Genomic DNA, 16,042 nt, shown 5'->3' with positions numbered 1-16,042 from the left:
TCCAGCTGGGAATGCAAATGTTGGGGCCTTCACAAGGATAGTACTGATGGGCTCCGGGCCCAGGGGAGCCGATGTCTTCAGAAAGGCATACGTAGAATTTGGAAATGGGATAGCCGAGGGGCTGAGAAGAGAGAAGGGTTGAAGCTTAGCTCTCAGTAGGTCTGGACAGGGGTGCCTGGATGGCTCAGTCAGTTAAGCGTCCTACTTCAGGTCAGGCCATGATCTCACGGTTCGTGGGTTCGAGCCCCGCGTCGGGCTCTGTGCTGACAGCCAGCTCAGAGCCTGGAGCCTGTTTCAGATTCTGTATCTCTCTCTCGCTCTGTCTCTCTGTCTCTGTCTCTCTCTCTCTCAGAAATAAATAAAACGCTTCAAAAAGTGTGTTTCTGAGTTGACCCCTGGCAGTGTTGAATTTTCCCTGAGTTCTATGCTCCTGGCAAATAGCAATGGTCAAGATGTCTCCAACTTGTTTTTGGGAAAGGACTTACTACATAGAACAATCCTTCCTCCTACAACTTACATAAGACTTCTGGATGGCTGCTGTGTTTACCTATGACAAGGCCAGACACAGANACGGTTCGTGGGTTCGAGCCCCGCGTCGGGCTCTGTGCTGACAGCCAGCTCAGAGCCTGGAGCCTGTTTCAGATTCTGTATCTCCCTCTCTCTCTGACCCTCCCCTGCTCACTCTGTCTCTCTCTCTCTCTCAAAAATAAATAAAAAAACTTTAAAAAAAAAAAAAAGGTCTGGACAGAGGGTGATGCCATTGGTGGTAACAAAAATAGGGAAGAGGTAGTTGGTGGTTACGGATCGAGTTGGTGAAGTCCTGGCCCATAAATAGCAGGACTGAGAGGATCCGAGGACAGGACATGTGCCAGACGCCCCCTTCTCTATGTGCCTGCAGTTCAGGCTCTTAGAAGCTTAAGAGATTTATCCATCACATGTGAGGATCATTGTGGAAGGTTATTTGTAGATGCCTATATCAACTGAGTCCCATCTCCTGTGTAATTTTGTAAATAAATCAAGATTCCCTTTTAATGACTTTTTGAAGCTTTGCAAATAAATTGGTTTTGTTTTTAAAAGCTCTTAATAAAGAGCTTTGTGTAAAACTTGCTCCTGGGACATGTGGGTGGCTCAGTCAGTTAAGCATCTCACTCTTGATTTCAGCTTAGGTCGTGATTCCACAGTTTGTGAGTTTGAGCTCTGCATCAGGCTCTGTGCTGTCAGCAAGGAGCCTGCCTGAGATTCCCTCTCTCCCTTTCTTTCTGCTCTCCCTCCCTCTCTCAAAATAAATAAATAAACATTAAAAAAAAAGTCACTCAATAAAATCCGTGTGTTCTTAATAAAATTAGCCACTCTGATGCTTCTTAAAAAATATTTTTAATGTTTATTTATCTTTGAGAGAGAGAGTATGAGTGGGGGAGGGGCAGAGAGAGAGGAAGATACAAAATCCTTAGCAGTTTCCAGGCTCTGAGCTGTCAGGACAGAACCTGACATAGGGCTGGAGCTCGTGAACTGTGAGGTCATGATCTGAGCCAAAGTCAGATGCTCAACTGACTGAGCCACCCAGGCACTCCCAACCACTCTGATGCTTTTAACCTGATCACAAATGGTCTTGTTTGGTGTGCCTGCATTTGCCTTCAGTATACAAAGCCCTATGTTGAACTGGGAGTTCCAGAATCCTTGGTCTGCACCAAGGAGCCTTGGTCCCTTGGTGCCTGGGATCAAGCCTTTGGATACCACTTTCTAGAATGAGCACCATAGCGTTGGTGGTATAGTGGTGAGCATAGGAGCACCATAGCTTCCGGGTCTAGACCAGCCCACAGTGTTTGGTTTCTGGCGGGGACTCTGGCTTGAGCTGTGTGGTTTTCTCCCTTTGTCTCCCCTGTACAGACTACTGTTTTCCAAAGTGAAGGTGGAGTCGCTGTGCCGGGGCCCAGACGAAGCGCTCCTCACGTGTAAGCACATGCTGCAGATATGGAAATCCTGCTACAACCTAACCAACCCCAGGTAAGAGGCTAGCGGGGCCTGCTTTGCGTGCTGTTTGCATGGGCCCCTGCCCCTTGGTGCCGTCTCCGATGGGCATTTAGCAGGCGGGCATTCGCCCTGCCTCCCCGTGTGCGCCTCCAGCCACCGGGAGCAGCAGAGCCACACACAGTCCCTTTTCAAGGGGATTTTCTCCTGGTGGCTGATGAGGCCCCCACACCTCGGACTTCTTTTACTGCTGCCACCACAGTGACGTACTCAGCCCTGTTCGCAGTTGACCTTTAGCAGAGTCCTCTCAACCAGCCTTCAGTTAACTTGTATGACAAGTCTTATCATCTTTCGGGCAATGTATGGGTAGGCTAGTCAATTCTATCCTCCAGATGGGGCTCCCACAGTAATATCTAAAAGGCCTCCATAGATCATAAGTCATGTCCTACTAAGGAAAGTAGAAGTCGCTGTTGGCCTGATAAACCATGATTTTCAAACAGTTAAAATCATGACTGAAACAAATACGAAATAAGCACATACCAAAGATTTTATGTGCCTCGTTAACGAGCAAACCAGTGAGTTGTTAAGGCTGGCTCAGAGAATTTGAACAATAGATATGCTGAAATGAATTTGCAAGGACATGCAAAGACAGGATCCTATAGAAGAGTGAAATATATGGTCGGGGGGGCACCTTCTTTACAGGGTCCCTCTGCCTCACAGAGGCGGATAATCGGGGAAAGGCCCACCAGCCAACCCCCAGCTCACCACTGAAAGACACCCGGTAACCTGCTATGCCCATTTCAAGTCTCAAACAATTCTTCCCGGAGTGCGCTTAGATTACTAATTGTGTCCTGCCTTACAAAGGAAGTCATTTAATGTAAAGGGACCTAATAATTCAAGTGAATTCAGACAACTGCTCAGACACTCAGGACATTTTTCAAGCTCATAGCAAGATGTACGGACAGCCCACACTCAGCTCTTAGAAGTCAGGAGCCTAAAAATGTCAACTCACATGATAAATGTGCCGTAAATGTGTCCCTTGCCCAGCACAGTCCCCCCACTGGCCTGCAGCGCTGGTGGGACAGGCGCCAGGGAGGCAGCAGAGCGCAGGTAGCGTTCTGCGTGGGATTTTGTTTGACCAAAGTTTCTGCTGTTCAAAAACTATATTCAAAATCGGGCCCATTATCGGATGCATGTTTGTGATCTGACCTTAGAAAGACTTGTGACCACGGGCCGGGGGGCCAGTGCAGCCAGGAGGGAGGGTGCTCACCCTGACCAGCCAGCCCGCCATCCAGTCCTACGCCCAGTGGGCGGCCAGGCGACCCTTGCATCACCAGAGTCATCGCAACAACTAGACAGGAATCCCCTTCACGTCCATAGCCGGTGGCACGTGACTGCGCCGCGCCCCATCTTCCCCTCAGTGAGAAGATAATCGTGAAACTGGCCTCATCCCTTTTGTGGACGCGTTCTGAAAATAAAGATCATTTTAATTTAAAAAAAAAAATTCTACTCTTCTGAGTCTGTAAGCAGAAATAGAAAATGCCCATCTTATGTTCCCAAAAAGCCCCCCACTCCTGGCCCACCAGAAGTAGCAGGATTTGGGGAAGTCTTTGCCACAAGCCCAGTGAACAGGAGCCACCACCCAGGCTGGCTGCTTCCGCCGGAGCATTCCTTTGCCTGCACCCCCTTCAGAAAGGAGAAAATATACCCCTCAGCATTCATGTTGCCAATTTTCCCTCCGTTCTCCACACCTCTCCCACCTCCCCACATTTCCTCCCACTTAGCAACCAAGAATATTGAATGTGAGGAGAAAAAAATAGCAGAATTGGAAAGCTTTTTAAAAATACTTAAGCAAATGCCTGGGCCGTGTCCATACTTCCTCCGTTTCCTGAAGGCTCCTTTGGGGCCAGAGCAGGGAGGGACCCCGGCTCCGGACGCAGAGTCTGGATGGGCTGTGGGGGTGGGTGGGGGAGGACCCATCAGTTCGGAGCTCTCCTGCTACTCAGAGAACCGTGGTGGAGGGGCGGGGGTGCTAATTGAGCAGCCCCTTATTAAGGAGCTTCCTGATTGTTTTTTTTAACTTTATTTTCTTTGGGATATAAATAAATTCTTCTCCTGTAGGCCTTACCATTGCGCAAACGTAGACGTCTTCCCCAATGTGGCAGGCTAAGACGTGACCCTGGCAATAGACTAAAGCGTAAAGAGGAGAGGGCTGTGTCTTGACAAGGGGCCACATACTTCCTGGTTCTCCAGAAAAAGGCAGCTCTGGGTCCAAGAGCCTTCAGTCTATGATCAGGTGACACAGGGTTTCAGAAGAGGTGAGAATTCCATGAACAAATGCATGAGAAGCATCCCTCTTTAAAGGAAAGGAAAGGAAAAAGGAAAGGGAAGGGAAGGGAAGGAAAGGAAGAAAAAAGAAAAGAAAAGAAAAACAGCAGAAAGCATCTTGGGAAGTGGCTGGTTTGTACCCAGAGAAGGTCCACACTGACTTCCAGACTCGGAGCACCCTTATTTCTGAGTGTGCTCAACCTGCCAGGGCTTCCCGCTGTCCCCCACCCCCTCCCAGCTCCATCCCGGCTCCATCCCAGGGCTGGCACGGCCTCCAGAGCCCGGGAGGCGATGAGGCACAGAGGAAGGTATGAGCAGTGACAGGCCACACGGAGACTAGACCTGCCTTCGTGTTCTCTGCAACTCGCTCCGTCTTTATTTCTGCTCAAAGGAAAATCACAGTGAGCTGGTCGCTGAGGCAAGCCCCAGACAACTTGCAAAGGGCGCTCCACCAGCAGCCTGAGAATGCGTCTCTTGCTGTGAGCAGCATGGTGGGCGGCATTCTCTCGAGTGTTCGTTTGGCAAAGGTGTGTGTCATCTCAGAAGCCTGGGTCTATTCGCTGGGTCTGCAGTTTTACGTGCATTTAGGAGAGAAATCTGTCTCATGTTTTGTCTCCTCTCTCCCAGTAAAGCAGCAAGCCCTTCCTGTCCTTGCATATATTGACTCCACCACACCACTCATAACAGTGTGGCTTGTGAGCAGCCTCCCCCCCCGCCCCACCTCCCTTTCGAAGGTCCCAGCAGCCTCATCGAACTGACTGACCCTTCCCTGGGCCATCACTGTGCTAGGCCACCCACTTGTGCCTTACCTTCAGTCCCCACGTTAGCCCTGCATGATCACAACTGTTCTCTCCACTTTATAGAAGAGAAACAAGGCTGAATAGCTTGCCTCCATTTTCCCAATCAAATACACAGGAGAGGCCCTGATTCAAGCCCCAGTCTGTCTAACATCAAGGCTCCCTGCACCAACTTCAGTCAGCAACCAACTTCTTTTCCTTTATTTTTATTTTTTCTATAATGTTTATTTATTTATTTTGAGAGAGCACACACACATGAGAGAGAGTGCACATGAGCAGGGAAAAGGCAGAGAGAGAGAGGGAGACAGAGAATTCCAAGCAGGCCCCGACGCTATCAGCACAGCCCCAACATGGGGCTCAATCTCATAAACCGTGAGATTAATTGTCACCAGCATTTTGGTGAAGCTTCTCTGTTTACAAAGCAGGCTCTGTGAAACAGGCAAATGTCATGTTCTTTTTTTTTTTTTTTAATTTTTTTTTTAATGTTTTATTTATTTCTAGGAGAGAGAGAGAGACAGCGTGAGCAGGGGAGGGTCAGAGAGAGAGGGAGACACAGACTCTGAAACAGGCTCCAGGCTCTGAGCTGGCAGTCAGCACAGAGCCCGACGCGGGGCTCAAACCCACGAACCGCGAGATCATGACCTAAGCGAAAGTCAGACGCTCAACCGACTAAGCCACCCAGGCGCCCCGGCAAATGTCATGTTCTATCGTACCCATTTTACTGATGAGAATTGAGGGCCAGGGATATTGGGAACTTACCTTGATTCCTATTACCCAGCCGTAAGAGGCCTGGAGAACACCAGGCATCTCCTCCCCCACCTGCCCCTCTCTCGTGTCCTCTCCCAGGCCCCTCTCTCACACCCAGCACTTACGTGTGCGAGGCGCTAGTTTAGAAGCTGGGCGTGAGAGGCTGGGTTGCAACAGGAACCCCTGGGCTCTGACTCCTAGCCCACCGCCAGCTTGCCTCTGTGTCTGACCACCTCTGTGTACTAAAGAAGGTAGAAAGGGTTTCCAAGGGAAGCTTCCAGTTTCCAGTATACCTTTAACCATCCCTACTAGGGTGCACTCTAAATGTTCAGTCCAAGCAGGGAACAGAAGTACCTATACTTTGCGTCTACCTATGTGGAGATCTGTAGCTTATGTGCCCTGGATCTGAAGCTCCTGCTACTGTCCTCTCCCTAAACTGTCTCCTAGCTCCACCGACCAGGAATGGTTTCGCTTCTCTTCCTGCCTCCTTGAGAGGTGCTCCCGGCAGCCTGAAGTGCCGGGCACTGCTAACTGGGTAGTGAGTGGGGGAGAGGGTGGTCGGTGGGAAGACCCCAAGCAGAGTCCCAGAGGGAGAGAGGAAGGCTTTTGTGAGAGAGACTGGCCAGAGAGAGTCAAAGAGACCCAAGAGTTGGCCAGGGCCTCCCTTGGCCCCTTCCTCCACATTCCAGGTTCATAGTAAAGGCAAATCTTGATGGGTTAAGACTCTGCACCCTACAAGTGTAGAACTAACAATTGCTTAAAGCAACCAGCCGAATTCTCAGTCCCAACATTCAGGGTGGAAACAAAAGCATCTCCATTTTGAAGAGTGAATTGTTGTTTATGTACTGTTTTCAAAAGGAACTATGGAATGTGTACTATGGGATGTAACTGCATCCAGTTCCTCGGCTGGTGGAGGGGAAGTAGATCCTGGGTCATAATCCGTGGGTAAGGTTCACAAGTCACGATTTGGGTCTTAGTTACGGTTTCTAGCATTTCGAGTAGGAGGCCCTTAAATCAGCTTGCCCACCCTTATCATCGCACCAGAATGTGAGGAATAAGTGGTCCTCAGAAATGAGCTGAGTATTAACCTCAGCTGCATGTCCGTGGTAAGTGTATTCATAACAAGGCACGGAATATACCTCAGAGTTATAGATCTTCTGAATGCTTCTTCCACATGACCTCAGTTCAGCCTTGCATGGCTGTATATAGGAAGACAATCCTTATCTTCATCCGTCAGGGAAGGTAGATCCACAGTGACCTCCTTGTTAGGGACCAGGTATAAGATAAAATCCCAGACCCCCACCCCCAGCCGGCTTCCAGGACCCAGCAACACACGTGGCAGCCAACCCGGGCTATGAAACTTGGTGAGATGCGAGGCCTGGAGGGTCATGGCCAAAACAAATGCTTCTGATCCACTTCCTCAGATCTGGTCCACCAAAATCCCAGGCGAATCCTTCCTTCACAACGCCAGCACCTTATCATGGCTCCTGGAATCCCCCAGGAGATGGAAAAAAAAAATCACTCTGTGTTGAGATAATGTCTTCTGAGAAGCTCCTAAGTGAAGGGCCATTGCAATATTCAGACAACTCTTTGTAATATTTCTGTCATATTTATATTAAAAGTACATACGTGAGCAGACCAGTGTTGGAACTGTTCAGTCCATAATGTGATTAATGAACATTTGCATGTACTTTTGTGTTGTCTTCTGCTCAGAGACTATTATTTCTCCATTGTGGGAATAATGAATAGAACAGTTTCCAAAAAATCACGTAGCCGGTGATGTAATAAGTATAGGCTGACAAACAGTCTGTACGGAGGCAAGTTTCCGTCTGTTTCCTGTGGATTTCTCTAACTAGCTCACTGGACGTGGAAATTGCAGCCTGTGGACCGTATTAAGTTTCATAGCAAATCATGTTTGCATCACTTTTAGCAACAGCTGCACACAGGAAGGAAATTGTGTCCCTTTATTATAGAATTTGAACTTCTTAACAACAACAACAACAAAATACCACTCCCGGAGCCCCCAGATTAACAAGCAACATAGATTCAAAGAAATCTAGACTCAAACCTCAAGAGATAAGATGGGCTGCGTTTTGGAACTTCTTTGTTGGAATCTCATGAAAGAGGGAAAAAAGAAAGGATGTCATTGTTACAAGCTTCTTAGAACAAAATAAAACAAGAGTCTGTATGGACTTAGGTCCCCTACCGGTGTTTCTTTCCACCCGGAGCCCAGTGGGGTCTCCCACGTGACTTGCCAACCAGTGGTGCCAAGCCTGTTCCGTAGGAGCAGGCTGCAGCTGCCATATGAGCTCTCAACCCCCTTTCCTCATCTGTTAAATAGGGACACATACGAGGCCCCGGCTGCGGTTGCCCTTGGAAAGGAAAAGTAGGGGCCAGCGGTTCTCAGATTCAGCTACGCTTCAGAACCCTCAGCGGAGCTTGGAGAAAGATCGACTGCACCAGAAATGCTGATGGATTTGGTCTGGAGAGGGCCCTAGGCATGAGGGTCTCCTAGAAATGCCCCAGGCAGGCGACCTTCCGGGGCAGTGAGGGCTTAGGCACAGACCATTGATTGGGAAGGCAGTTCGCAGACGGTGTGTGTTTATGGGCTTGAGGAGTTCCAAGACTTGCAACACAGAATGCGAATCAAGTCCGTTCCCTGCTCTAAGGCGGATGGCGCCCCTGCCTTCAAGTCTTCTTTCAAGTATCTTATAATGACACAAAAGCGGCTAAACTTAGCAAGGGTCTGTGGGTGTGGTTTACCTGTGTTTGTGACCGTGAACATGGGAAGCGATCCCAGGCCGGGCCTGGCCAGAAGCAGGATGCCCGGTGGTCCACAGAGAGGGTGTTAAAGAACATCAAAGACGCCCAAAAGCTGTGTTAGGGCGCTCAGGGGTCCGTGGTGGTGACATCTCTGTCTTTCCCCCACCCCCCTCCGAATGACTGACCTCTGTAGCTGTGTTTTGCAGTGACTCTGGACGTGGGAGCAGCCTCTTAGATAGAACCATTGCTGACAGACGACAGCTTAACACAATTACCTTGCCAGACTTCAGCGATCCCGAGACAGGTGAGAATACAAGACCAGAGGGGACAACATGGTGTCCGCGGGCACGTGGGGCCTGGCCCCGAGGGGCGTGGGGTGGACACTGCCAGGAACTGGGCCTGGAAACACACTCCTCATGCAACGAGGTTACACTCGAATCGAGGCGCGTTTTCTCCAGCGTCTCTTCAAGTGTGTGTTCACAGTGAGTGGTGCACTAGTGCCTGCCCGGCACAGCTCTTTGAAATCTTTTCTATTTTTCCCCTTGTTCTCAAAGCCTAAAATTCAAAACTAAAATTAGATCGTTCCCATCCCCGTGAAGCTTCCCCTCTGCTTTCCTGTCTCCGTCTCTCTCTCTCTCTTTCTCTCTTTCTCTCTCTCTCTCTCTCTCTTTAGGTTTCAGACCTTGCTGAAATTGGGTATTGATTTTTAATCAGTTGCACATAGGAACACCCTCCCCACCCCCACCCCTGGCCAAAAGGCCCTTTAGGGACACAGGTGGGTTCCGAGCTTTTGATCCCCTGTCCCCATGAGGAGGCCAGCCACAAGCTGCCTCTGAGCAGATAGGTACACCTCGTCGTGTGTGTTTCCACATCTGCCTGGGGAACAGAGAAATAAATATACCTCTGTCACTTCCAAGCCTCCAAACAGTCATGCTAATAGTTACACTGATTGTTCAGGGGCAGTTTGGAGGATGTAAAGAAATTCCCTCTGCTTTGAGCCTTGGAGACCATTTCACAGCATCCTTGGAAAGCTGTTTCTCCTTTCTCTCCCCCTGCTCCTCAGAGGGCCTCTGTGAGGCTTAATCTCCATCTGGGTGTGCCTGCTCATTTATGGGCTGGCTTCGCGGAAGGAGCCTCCCAGGCCTTCTCCTGACCAAGCCTTTCCAGAGAAAGCAGGGAGCAGCCCTGAGGTACGCACAGCCGCCGCCTGCAAGTTCGTGCCCCTGGCAGCATGGAAAGAAATACCACCTCCCAGAGCCAGATGTGCTCCCCGCCCAGGCCCACGCTCACAGCTGCCTGCGAACCGCATTCCTGTGCTAGGCTTCCTTTTACCAAATTTGAAGGCGGCTTTAGAAGTCTGACCCCAGGGCCCCAGGGCTCCTAGGTCAAAAGAGTGTTGGGTATTGGATGCAGCATGAATTGCAGATCTGTGTGGTTTACACTGGCAGCCAGTGCTCAAAATGCGGAAGACAAAGCTACAGAGAAACTCTCCCCTCCCCCCACCGCCTGTCTGCCCCCCTCCTGATGATCAGCAGTCCTTGGAGGGGGCCTCTGGCTTTGAATAGCACAGAAGTGCTCCCAGAGACCCTGTGTAAGGCCTCGCTGCTGGAAAGATCCGGACTGGCCACTGCAAGGTGAGGCTGGGCTGCAGTGGGGAGGCGGGGAAGCTCACGGCAGCACCTGCAGCAATGTGGCTGCCTTCGAACAGCCGCTGCGGCTGCCCAGGTCTTCTCCCCGCCGCCCCCTCCTCACGACCTTGTGAGGACAGTCATACTGAATGCAGACCCCCTTTCCTTCCAGCTGGCCTGGACCTTAATTTCCCCTGAAGTCCCAAGGCCTGAATGCCACATCGCATGAAATACAGAGAGTGGTGGAAAATAAGAAAGACCCTGTTATTTGTTCTCCCCTTTGCCCCGTGGGACATTCTCCCCAGAGACCCCAAGAATCTCCCTCTTCGAGTGTGACCTCAGATGCCGTAGCGTCCAGGTGGGGTGTGTCTGTGGCTCAGGCCGGGATTTCTGCATCTGCTCAGTCACTCACTCTGGGAGCCCAGGTGGTTGGAGGCTGGACTGCCTGCACAGGGGCCCTTGAACAGCAAGAGAAGAGCACAGCCTCCCAGGCCTGGCCACTGGCCGTTTTGTTACTGTTGTCGTGGTAGTGTTTCTACAAGATAGTTCTTGCATGAATCCCTATAAGACTTTGTTCCCCAGCCCGGCCCCCGGGGCCCCAGACTGTTGGCTTACACATTGCCAATTACTTACCCATAAGGCCAGGGAACCAGAAGAATGGGAGGCCACTTCAGGAGGCCTTGCCACTTGCCCATGGTTGTGAATGAGGGTAGTACATTCTGATATGACAGCTGAAAGCAAAGAGACGAAATTTAGGTAGGCTCGCCTGAAAATGGAAAGGGTGCCTCCATCTTGCTTAATGGAGCCCGGTTTTCTGCAGATAGCTTGGGGGAGGGGGTGTGTGTTTAGGCGGGGCCTTCTGAGGGCCAGCTCAGCCTTGTTCATACACCTGTGTGGATGACCTAACTTGTGAACAACACACAGATTTTAGGATTTGGTTCGGAAGGTGCTGTAGAGAAGTTTTTGCTCCCATCCCTGCTCCTCTATCTTCTTTTTCCCCAAAGGTAACCATTTTTATTGACGCTTTGGTTTGCCCTTTGAGTATTTTTTTCATTTAGATACTCAGAGAGATCACTTCCATGTCCCCTATGTGAAAAATAGCATACTCTATGCATGTGCTGTGCAGCACCTGGCACCTTGCACTTCAGGGCCTGTCCTAAAGATCCCTCCGTGTCCATCATACAGAATGGCCACATTCTTTACAACAGCATAGCATCCCATGGTGCACTGTCATCACACTCTAGACTTACCGCCCCGTGGGGATCTCGGCCATCTTCCTCCTTCCCTTTGCCACAGTCTCCAGTGCAGGTGAGGGAGGAGGCTGGCAAGTTGGGACTATCCACTGCCACTCTGCTCACTTAGGAAGGCAACTGGGCTGTAGAGAAAAAGAGAAAAGGAACTTACCCGCTGTAGAAAAGCTCCCAAATCCAAACAAAGTGACCATCTGAGAGAACCCAGCCCTGGCAGGTGACATCTTGCTGATAGTACTCATCCATATAACACCCGGTCTTCTCTCCTTTCCTAAACGCCCTCATTTAAAGGTCTCGGGCATCTGACATGAGCAAAGCCACGGCGTTGGCTTCGGCAAGGATGTGGCCAGAGCCATGGTGAAGTTCACTGCCATGGCCCTGTCCATTCTCCGTCAGCCAGTGTGCAGACAGACCCTGTGGGGTTCCTTGGTTTTGTTGGCAAGACAAAAAATGTATCTCCTTTTGAAAATATTTTTCTTCTGTGGAAAACTTTCAAACAAACCAAAATAGAGATACTAATATAATGAATCCCCACAGACCTACCACCAGCTTTCAGCAACTAATATTCCTCCTCCATCCACCTCTCCTGTCCCACACTTAGTTCCTACAGAGTATTTTAGGGCACATCTCAGACATCATATTTTGGGTCCTAAAATTTCAGTATACATGTCGAATAGATAAGAACTTCTTTAAAAATATAAGTACAATGCTATTATTATACATCTGGGTCATTATAAGGTGCAGGCTCAGCATTATTGATTTTGGAAGTGGTTAATTAAGTCAGTTTGGTTTTTTTTTTTTTACCTCCAAAATTACCCACGTGAACATCTGTAGGATAACATAAGGGGAACTCTTGTCTGGAAGCTTTGGATTGGCCAGTCCACTGTGGCTAAGAGAGGGAGCATTGAGTTCATTAAATGGTTGTGGCAAACTGAAAAGTCCCCCTAAACAACATGGTTTCCCTTCCACGGTCACCTCTGGCCCCCCCTCCCCCACCTCTGATAGGTCCCAGCCATGGAAAAAGAGGAATCAAATAGAGTGACAGCCTTAACGTTGAAGCTATGAATCATTGTCTTTTCTTAGGAATAAGTTGGTAGTTCCTTAAATAGAGGGTGAAAAAAAATTTTTTCTTCCTTTTGCCTTCCAAACAGGATGTGGAGTAAGGAGATTTATCTTTAATCATCGGTAGATATTACTGGACACCTGTCCAAAGCAAAGTCATTCTTTTAGCTTGAGAGTTTGGTCCATTGTGTCTGGGAAGATTTTTCACCATAGCCGAGGTGGTCTCCCCTTACTGTGTATGTCTCCAGCTGTGAGACACGAAGGTGCCAGCAACAGCTTCCTTTTCACAGTGCCCCAGCCTGGGCGCCCAACCACAGACCAGTCTAGAAAGCTTAGCACTCTGCAGGACTAAGACATGTCATCCTACCTCAGTACCTCTACCCAGGAAAACCTAACCTTTCAAGTAAACCTATTATATAAGTGCTTCTCCTAAAAAACAAATCTAGGAATAGCCAGGGTCTACTGCACCCTTCCAAATGAAAAGCAGTTTCCTCTAGAACGTCCTGGATATGGTGGGTTAAAGATGTGTCATTGTCAGCGGATCATGCTGCTGAGTCTGTGCCCAGGTAAATCTGAGTTATTTTTATTCCGTGGTGTGGTTGCAGAACAATTGAATAACCAGTGGGGGGAGGGGGGAGAAAACAAATTTGTTTTCTTCGAAAAGCACTTGTATTCTGTTGTCCAGTACAGGAATGATTGTCTATTACATGACCTCATTTTCTTTGCAGCTTATGTGAGTATATGAAAAGCTAGTTTATTTTTTCCTTTGTGTTTCTAAAGCTTTTTTTTGCCTTTATCCTTTTTTTTTTCTCTTTCACTTTTTTAGTGTCAGATTCCTCCTCCTCCTCCTCTTCTCTTTCAAGAACCGAATCTCCTCTCCACCTGTTTGTTTCTCCTCATCTTCATTCTCCCAAACCTGACATCTTTGTGTGGTCCCCTGCAGCTCATTCATTCAATGACCCAGGTCCCCGCCGGGAGCCCTCTCTGCGTAAACATGCTTTATGGTTTTTCCTTTCTTGTTAGACCTGCTTCATTTGCCTGATGTTTCATTTTCTGATAATCTTCCTAACTGATAAGCTGGATAGGAAACTCCCATCAAATTTATCTGAGGGGAAAATCTTGCTAATTTGAAAATCCAAAAGCTGTTTGGGGCAGAAAGAGACATTAGTGCTCAAGTTCCAGCCTCCTCTTTGAAAAGGAAAGGAAACCTGTTTTGAGCGGCGTAAACAGAAGTTTTTCCCAGACAATCACGTCCTGTCCTTGGTTACTTCTGTGCTTTCCCCGAGTTCATGTAAATGCATAAAAATGCTATTTTTTTTAAAAGGCAAATTAGAACATTTTGCAAATAACTTATTTCGGTATATTTCTGATTTTCTATTTAGAAACAATTCAAACAAGCATGCAGTGATCAAGGTGATATCCTAAAGATAATGGTCGTATACCCTTTAAATTTGTGGTTCTCAAACTTTACTATGTATTAAAGGCACACGAAGAGCTTTAAAAACTGCAGATCCCCCGAACTCCATCCCGAGAGTTTATGACTCGGTAGTTCTGAGCCGGAGCCCAGGCATCTGGATTTACAGAGCACCCACTCAGGATTCCAAAGCCAATGGGTTGCCACATCTTGGGAAGCAATGCTGTAAATTGTTTTCCACTTGCAAGGAAGGAAAATGTAGGGTATGGGTGAAAACCCATGAAACCCTGTAGGGAAATTGGACAGTATTTTAATCTAATCCTGCTTTTAAGTAATACAGAAGTTTGAAAGTCTGTTTTACAGTGTTTGGGGACCTGTCCATTTAAAAAGAGAGAGAGAGAGAGAGATTCCTGTAACAAAATGAAGCAATGGTTGGCAAGGTCCTTCGATGGGACCTAACTGTGGGTCTCCCCACAAGGGGCCAGGCTTGCTTCCTTTCACTTATTGATTTAATGTCCACTTTGCCCAAAGCACTGCCAGAAAATTTAATCTCTGTATCCGTGATTTATAAGAGCTCATCTTTGTCCCAGATGCTCAGTTATATGCAGAACAAAAGCCCCTAAGGGGAGGAGCAGTCAGAGAGAACAGCCTCCTCTAATGTGCTCATCTTTAGGGATGGTAAACCTGCTGTGTTACACACACACACACACACACACACACGCACACAAAGTGGGGGCAGAAATGAGGCTATCATTACCCCTCTAAAATAAATCACCTAGACCAGGAAACACTCTGGCTTTACTTATCTGCATAGCAACTCTATGTGCTGAACTTTGCAATCCCAGCTTCACGAAACGCAAGATGAAGATACTGTTTATAAACTGCTTAGGTTGTTTTTAATCCACTTCTTAAAATAGACATTTTCTCTAATACAATGCCTCCAGGCAATTGCCACCTTCAGTTTTTCCAGAAAAGTTGTTTTTTCACACTGACTGTTGCCCAGTGTTTTGGTCTTAAAATGGGATCTTCGCATTCTAGAATAGCATGATATATTCCCACCGGCCTGTCCACTCCTGTAACACAGCAAACCCACCTTGATCAACAGCATCCTGAGGAGCCCTGTGCTCCTTTCGACCTTTCAAGACTAAAGTCCTGACTTTGCAGGGAAGCACTGCATGTCAGATTAATTAGTAAATTGTTAGGGTGATGAGCACCCACTGGGCTTTCTGCTGAATGTGCTGTGTCCCACGAAGGACTCAACTGTTTATTCTTTGTAAAAACTCTGATTGATCTTTCCGTCCTTAGGGAGTGCCTCGCCAGTAACCAGGTGTTTCACACCAAGACGAATGTGCCCAAGAATCTCTTTCTCCCCCCAACATTTAGTTAGAGAAGGGGAAAACATACCACACGTTACTGATAAATGTAAAATCTCTTGATTAAAATTGTAATGAGTGTGAATCCTAGCTCCTTCCGTTAGGAGAGATCACCACGGCCCCAAGTGCTATGCATTTCTCTCCCCAATCCTTTGACTTCATAGGAGCAAAAACGAGCCCAAGTGTACAAAGTATTGGAATCACGATTAGGGTTAGTGGTGGAAAGATCTGAAAAGTGCTTGTCTGATTATTTTTCCCTTCCCTTTGGAATTTCCTGCCCTGGGAACAAAACACGTTACATGAATCGGTCAGCTCTCATGTGCCAGGGGAACATTTAAATGCAGAGGGGAATGCCCAGTTGGCCTTTTTTGATTTTGGGGGGGGATCATTGTTAGTGGAAAAACATGTGTCACTCTTGAATTGAAATCTAATTCGAGACAACCAGACTTACAGTTGGAAGGTTATTAGAACTTTATTTGCTTTTTTTAGCCTTAATTTTGATTTTTCAAATGTTTTATTTCTTGGTTTTAATTTTTGATTTGGTTTGTTGTTCCAAGGCAACTCTCCAGAAGTTCACTTTCATGGTTTCCCCTCCCTTTTCTCAGTTAGTAAGTAGTTTACCGATCTATCTGTTAACCTTCCCGAGGGTCTCCAGAACCACGCTTCTCCCTCCACCGCAGCATGTGTGTTTTTGTTGTCGGTTGCTGGGAAT

At 48.1% G+C, this 16,042-nt stretch overlaps 1 protein-coding gene across 4 annotated transcripts in view; it reads left to right on the top strand.

Moving 5' to 3' along the window:
• TTC7B (tetratricopeptide repeat domain 7B) overlaps nucleotides 1-16,042 on the top strand; it is a 257,345-nt gene that overhangs the window by 185,316 nt on the left and 55,987 nt on the right. For 3 of the 4 annotated variants that reach the window (XM_039232489.1, XM_039232493.1, XM_039232492.1), the window contains 3 exons: nucleotides 1,888-2,004; nucleotides 8,810-8,907; nucleotides 15,888-15,938. In XM_039232489.1, coding sequence (XP_039088420.1) covers nucleotides 1,888-2,004; nucleotides 8,810-8,907; nucleotides 15,888-15,938 — 266 coding nt within the window. The remainder of the gene's footprint in view (nucleotides 1-1,887; nucleotides 2,005-8,809; nucleotides 8,908-15,887; nucleotides 15,939-16,042) is intronic. The other variant, XM_039232491.1, reaches the window with a different exon arrangement.

This window comes from Hyaena hyaena, unplaced genomic scaffold (genome assembly GCF_003009895.1).
Source record: "Hyaena hyaena isolate Hyena2069 unplaced genomic scaffold, ASM300989v1 scaffold_67, whole genome shotgun sequence".
Lineage (NCBI taxonomy): Eukaryota > Metazoa > Chordata > Mammalia > Carnivora > Hyaenidae > Hyaena > Hyaena hyaena.
The sequence above is the reverse complement of the archived record's forward strand: the minus strand, read 5'-3'. Positions and strand labels throughout refer to the sequence as shown.